Genomic DNA, 7,013 nt, shown 5'->3' on the forward strand with positions numbered 1-7,013 from the left:
TTGGATTTTGAGATTTTTGCCTCCACCCTGGTACCGTGGAGGAGAATGAACTTTTATAAAAGTCAACGGGATATCTCAAAGCAGGGGCAAATGAAAACAAATCTCAGTGCACGATCAGATAGAGTTAGATGAGAAAATATGTGCTTTGTTGGTTGTTTTTCTTTTTGGGTAATATGCAAAAATATGGGTGAAATAAGCCTTTACAGTAACAAATTAATTTTTTTGCTACATTTTTTACACACTATGCTATGTTTATTAAAAGACATAGCATAGTGTTACTTTAAAAGTGACATGAGGGCACTTTATACAGATCTGTGGCTACAGTTTTATTATTGTAGAGATTTAAGTCTTAATTTAGTGTGCATTTCTTTAATGCTATACACACAGTGTTATTAAAAGTACCCCAGAGACATACTTCTGTAAAAGTTAATATATGTTAACGTTTTACATCGGTCAAATTTTAAATCACCCTTACAAAATGTACTTGAGTAAATGTCTTTAAGCGTTTTGCCGATTATCAGAATCAGTGTATTTTTTTGTGTGTGTTTTTTAATTCCCTCAGTTGATAAATCAATTAATTAAAAAAAAAATCATTGCTTTGGCTCTAATGCTGCATGGATTTTGCAAACCTACTAACTAAAGAAAATAAAGCAAATGTAATGGAGGTGCGTTCAGTGTACTTGGATAATTGTACTTACACGTTCAATTACTGACGGGACACTTAAGTTCCCATAGAATACATTTACAATGAATTAATGATTAATGGTCTTCATCAGTGAGTGAAATTGTTCAGCTGTTATCAAGTGAAGTGTTTATGCTGTACATATATTTGTGCAGTTTGAACATGTGTAAATATTTACATGATACTTGTTTAATTCTTCATGTTTACTAAATTATCCATCTATTATAAGTAAAAAAAAAAAGTATGTGCTGTAATGGATCCTCGAGTATCTAAAACCTTCTTTCACCCAACAGATTCCCAACAACCTGTGGCCCAGTCCTGCTCCCGGCGGCTCAGTGGTCTCCTCCTGCATGCTGCCCCGAGGTTCCCCTCCCTGCGTCACTTCCTACTCACACTCTCCTCGGTCGGCCGCCGGTGCCGCCGACCACGGCTACGTGGGCTTCCCCAACCAGCAGAACCAGTTCGGTCACGTCTCCCTCAACAACTTCTTCAGCGCAGACTCCCTCCTCACGCCGGCCGCCAACGGTCACCACGCCTTCGAGACCAAGCCTGAGTTTGAGAGGCGTTCATCCAGCATCGCCGTGCTGCGCATGAAGGCCAAGGAGCACACAGCCAACATCTCGTGGGCCATGTGATCAGGGTTCCATATGTACGTCTGGCAAAACTCATTTTATTTTCACAAAGTTTTGGGGGTCTGAAATAATTTGTCACATACGATACAGATGTAACAACATTTAGATGTCGCTCATTTGTTGGGAATGAAAATCAGTTTGACAGTCATACTGCCCTGCTATATAGATCTGCACATATGTAACTCTGGCCCAAGTTTTGTCTACTGGGTCAATAAAATAGGGTCTGGATATGGTATGTAAATTGAAAAACGTGTAAGGATTCGTGTTCCCTGCATATTCTAAAAGCTGCAAAATAATAAGCTCAAGCTCATAACAAAATTTAGATAGCAGTAATGCTGTGTGACAGACAATCAGCTGTGTTTGTGTCTGAGGCAATCGGCTGTACTGGTACTATCTTGTGGTCAGAGATGCTTTCTCGAAAGGTGATGGTCCGGACCTTCATGTAGCTTAATTGAAGCAATACATTCATATCATCCAGATTTTCAGGGTAATGTTCTGCGCATTGTTTTACAGCCCACAAACCTCTCTGGTCGGACCAGACAGTCGATGATGTGTTGTGTTGAGGTGAGAGCTGTGATGCGGATAAGCTTTCTTTGTTGTCGTCGTCCCAGTGTGGGTACGTGTGGATCCGGAGGGAGGGGTCCCCAACCACTACAGCATTTCTAAGCACTGTGAATAAGCTTTCTTTACGTGCGCCTTTTCGTCTTCCCCCCTCATTGGAGCTCAGGACTGAAGATGAGCAGCGTGGAGACGGACTGACTTGACGTACTGACGTGTCTGTGTGCTTTGCAGCAAAGCTCTATAATCTCTGTCGTCTGCCTCTGTTCTGTATCACAGGTGCACGGTGCAGGCAGAGGAGGCAGGTTTTAAAACTGTGTTGTAAATTTATGTCATGGACGCATAATAAATGAATGTCACTTGATCCAGCATGATTGTACTTTTTAAAAAAACACAAAACAATTTTTCTTACCATCAGCAAACATCACGAAAAGACCAAAAGCACCAGTAGCATATATGTATTGTTTGTTTATCTGAAGCCTGATGCATCTTCCTCCTCGACGCCACAAAGCTCATTGGAAGAAGCTGAAAAACTATGAAAAACACATGAGTGTTCATTTCCATGAACACACACTGTAGTTTATTTTGAAATTATCCCACATAAACTCTCCTGTTGTCCTAAATACTCACTTGAGCACCAAATGTGTATTAATCCACAAAAAATAATACCAAACACAATTTACCATGACTTAGTAATGTTTGCTATAAACTATGACCAAGTAATCTAAGAAATTCCTCAGACTTTTATTTAGATTTCTATCTAAGACCTTTTTTAAAATGTTTACATCGTCAGTAGGAACCAGTAACCAGAGGTGGGCTGATGCACTGGGCGTTTTTGTCTTAAAATGCTTAAGATTAACACCAGCTTTAAGACTATTAAATCACAATTAAATACTTGTCTAAAAACATTGGTTCCATAAAAAACAAAGACCTATAGCAGATATTTTGTTGCTTGATGTGACTGTTTCATTTCTAGCAATGGCACATAACTTCACCACTGCAACCCACGCCACAAATATTCATTGAACAATTTTTAAAGATGTTTTTATTTGAATTGATGGTTTTTGTTCAGTCTATGAAATGTAAGACAATACTATGTATATATATATATATATATGTGTGTGTGTATAATATCCATCAGGACAATTGTTACATTTTATGTCCATAAAGTCACAAACTTTCAATTTAGGATGATATAAGACAGAGAAATACAACAAATCCTCACATTTTAAAAAAGGAGTTACGAAAATAAATGACATACACAGTTAGCATAGTTGTAAATTAGTCAGTCTGATTAATCAACAAAATGCTTCAACGCTATACTGCTGCACTTTAAAGGATAAGTATTTGAGTGCCATGAAAAGACCAAATAAAACACCTGTTAACTCATTACTCCCCGTGCAACAGTGTGGCAACATGGAGCTCTGTGGTGCAAAGGAAGAATATACATCAGGATTTGGCTATGTGGAAAATACCTGTTAGAGGGTAAATTCATTGTTAGGCTTTGTATTTAAAAGGGTTTGGTTGGCAGTAAGAAATACGATATAAACAACCGTATCCTTTAAACTCCACCCGAAAATGAGGCCTCACCTTTGTAGTCTGGAAACAATCATGTCAGCTCATTAAACACGGTTAATCTCTTCATTCATCAATAGTAGCTATTTCCACAAGGCCTCATTACTACATGTTTGTCCGAAAACGTGCAGCGCTTGTTCTTTAATCTATCATACTGTCATGTAATTGGGAGCACGTCTTTCTCTCTTTCTCTCTTTATCCTCTGTTTCCTTACTGACATCATCCCTTTGTTTTGCTCTGAGATCACAGATAGCATCTCAGGGAAACCCTTTCTATAGGAACGGTAGGCTTGATTCAATTAGGGGCTGTAACTTGTGTCAGATGCTTTGCTCTGGAAACCAGTTTGTTTCCTTGGGGTACTTCCTGGTTACTGCCATTTAGGGGTACAAACCAAAGTACGTTATCTGCACGCATCATAACAGAAAGGCTTTGATCCTGAAGTGTCCTGGAAACAGTGCTGGATGTGTTCCCCCGGTGCTGCAGTGAGGTGTTTTTCCTGCTCTTATTTAACACAGACACATTTTGTTACATGTTACACATTATATGCAGCACTTGAGGATAAGCATGTCAAAATTGAGGGGAGGATGAATTTTAGGTTCGAGTCCCTTCACTTTTTGTGAGCAGTTCCCACTTAGCTTTTATCGCCGACCCCAATACCAGAAAAAATGCTACGTACTTTTCTGCAAAAACAGGGATAATTTAAAACTGAACGTGTCTTTATTGGTTTAAGAAAATACTATTTGGTTCTGGATTTGGCTTAAAATTCCTGTTTTGGTTGCCATGAAGTTCAAGCTTCCCATGAAAAATACCCACTGTTGATGCCACAAAAGTGGCTGGAAACATCTCCATAACTTCTTAAAAATATCCAGCGGTGTGAGTTGAACTGCGGGTTGGCTGTTTGGCAACCTAGAAGCATGGATCTAAGTCTAATGTGTCATCTCTTTTGTGGTAATTGTGATTAAATAGTCTGATTATCTAAAAAACATACTTACATACATACATACATGAGCACAAAACAAACTAAAATAATGAAAGTTTTGGAACAGTTAGCACAGGGCTGCACTTTAAGACAGGGACACACAGCAGGACCTGCATGGGTCGATGATCTTCTTTAGTTGTGCTGTTAGTCAGGTTGGTAAGTGGGTCTTTAAATGTGTCTTTGGCATTAAAACAATAAAACATTTATTCTGATGAGCAGAATCTTATGAACAATATGATTGGCACATGAGTAAAACGCAAAATGCTTCTCAATTTTTAAGTACTGATCTTTAAATATGATATTTTATAGCCATGACAACATATCGCAGAAATATGTTCATTCAGTGCTTAGACACCTGTTTATTTTGTGTTACTACAGTTTCTACAGTTGACACAGTTTCAACTTGTTCAGCTCCAGTAAATTCAGATCTTTCTTTACAACATGCCCCGGCCATTGCTAGATTTAATCCTAGCATGTGGCTTTATTTTCACAATAATTTTCTCTTGCTGCTAAAATGGTGTGGATCAAATTACAAGTTTGTTTGCCGTCCATAGCTGGATGTTCTTGCAAATGTATCACAGCAAAACTATTGTTTTTTTACATGTGAAAAACTGTCCTGTGTTTGTGCTACCTTGTTGAATAATCATGAAGCAGTGTGTCTTCATAGGCAAGCTATAACCATAAGCCCATCTTGGGTGGGCTCCACAAAGAGAATACTTGTAATGGATGGCTTTTGTGTAGTAGCTTTCTGCATGTGTTACGGTACATCTTAAATCAACCACTAAAAATAGATGAGTGTATATGTTGTATGTCATGTCGCTTATGACTTTTGCTGATGTTTCTCCCTCACCAGAACCCACCACTATCTTTGTTTTGCACAAACGCAACACAGACCAGGGTTTGCATTATGTCTCCTAACAGTTCAAGTGTAACTTGCAGGATAGGTTTCTTAAAAATTGCATGTCTGACAATGACCATTTCATAGGTTGAAGCAGGATTTTATGTTAAACACATTTATAATAAAAAAGAGGCTGTTTCGAGCCAAGCGCCTCTTTTTTAGCATTGCTTCATATTAGGTCATATAAGAGAGTCGTTGTCCTTCACTCTGCTTCAGCTCAATGGGTGGTAGTAGTAGATTCTGAGTGACTGTTGTTTAGTCGTTCTTCTGCCGATTACATTATATATGCCCATTTTACATCACAGTACATTTTTTCATCTAATCCCAGCCCTAACCATGTGTTCCTTTGACCATGATCTTTCCCTTACCATAACCATGAAGTTTGAGTTGGATAAACTTGACTGCATCTTTGTCACCTATTAGACATTGACAAAGTACCTTTTTTTTTTATTGAGATACGAGGAGCTAATTGTGAAGGGGCATTTGGGGGACTTTTACCAACACAGAGTTAAACAATGAGAAAGAGCTTATTTTATCCAACCTAGAGATGTTGGTAAAATGTGTTCTGGCCATCCACTATAGTTACAGCCTGTAGCTGCAAACTGTAGCTTCGCTCATGTAGCTTGGTCCCAGATTCATGACAAAGCAAAAAATGTGAGTTTTTCATTTTATTATTATTCTTTTTATTTCCACCAGCTTTCCTTTTTTTGCCACCTCACCAACTTGAGGTGCAGATTTTTTTGCCTCCACCCCCTGAGATTTAACCTCATCCGCTGACATGACTTCTTCCTCCTCTGCCTCTGATAAACATGTCTGTAACTAAAGCTCCAATATGCTCTTTTACATCCGTCATCTTTTTTTTTCTCTTTCTTTTTCACCATTGCTGCCCCCCTCCAGTCACCCTCATCTCTCTGCAGGGCAGTGGTCATCACACTGTGCCCCGAGACTTGTTTCCAGACTGATGGTCATGAGACGCAGGCCTGAGTGTACACGTGTACAAGTCGTGTGTGTTTGTGTGTATGATACAGAGAGACGGAGAAAGCTCCCGCAGACCAGATCCATCAACAGCTCCAATGGGTTTGACCCGCTCAGGTTAACCGCAGCCATTAATATAAAAGCTTCCCTCCCCTGCCTCCCTACTTCCCGCACTACCTCACACGGGGGAGGACAGGCATGTGTGTGTGCATCTGAGAGCACGAACACACATACCCACGCACACACACAGACGGCTGTTGACGTGAAGAAATAGAGCTGGATCAAACGCAGTGCCGGCAGGAGGCTGATAAATGGAGTCGGCGGTCACGTATGTTCCACGGCAGAGATCTACACTTGCTGTCTGCCCACTGTTGTTATTCTAATCACTCAACACTGATGTCCTACTTCTTCTTCTCCCCTGGAATGGATAGACCTGCTCACCACCGGTCCATCTTCTTTTTTTCTATCGGGACAGTTATTTCTCATAAGCCCTCTCCCTCCCTTGCTGTGTGTGATATTCTCAGGCTGGTTTGTGCTCCTTTAGAGTTCTTTCGATATCAGACTTTTCTTGCGAGTGTTTGGAAAAAGGCAAACTTCGTGAATTGAGGATAAACATATGCTGCTCCTACAACTAAAAGTTGGTGGAGGGTTATATGTAAAGCATTTCATCAATTCACATCAATTGAACGGAGTGAAACAGGAAACAAGTCAAGT

At 39.8% G+C, this 7,013-nt stretch overlaps 1 protein-coding gene across 2 annotated transcripts in view; it reads left to right on the forward strand.

Moving 5' to 3' along the window:
- The window catches only part of alx1 (ALX homeobox 1), a 5,793-nt gene extending 3,557 nt beyond the window's left edge, over positions 1 to 2,236 (forward strand). Inside the window, exons 4-5 of one of the 2 annotated variants that reach the window (XM_030424965.1) lie at positions 976 to 1,331; positions 1,828 to 2,236. In XM_030424965.1, coding sequence (XP_030280825.1) covers positions 976 to 1,317 — 342 coding nt within the window. In that variant the 3' untranslated portion in view covers positions 1,318 to 1,331; positions 1,828 to 2,236. Of the gene's footprint in view, positions 1 to 975 lie in introns of both variants that reach the window. The other variant, XM_030424964.1, reaches the window with a different exon arrangement.
- The last annotated feature ends 4,777 nt before the right edge of the window (positions 2,237 to 7,013 follow it).

This window comes from Sparus aurata, chromosome 8, assembly GCF_900880675.1.
Source record: "Sparus aurata chromosome 8, fSpaAur1.1, whole genome shotgun sequence".
Classification (NCBI taxonomy): Eukaryota; Metazoa; Chordata; class Actinopteri; order Spariformes; family Sparidae; genus Sparus; species Sparus aurata.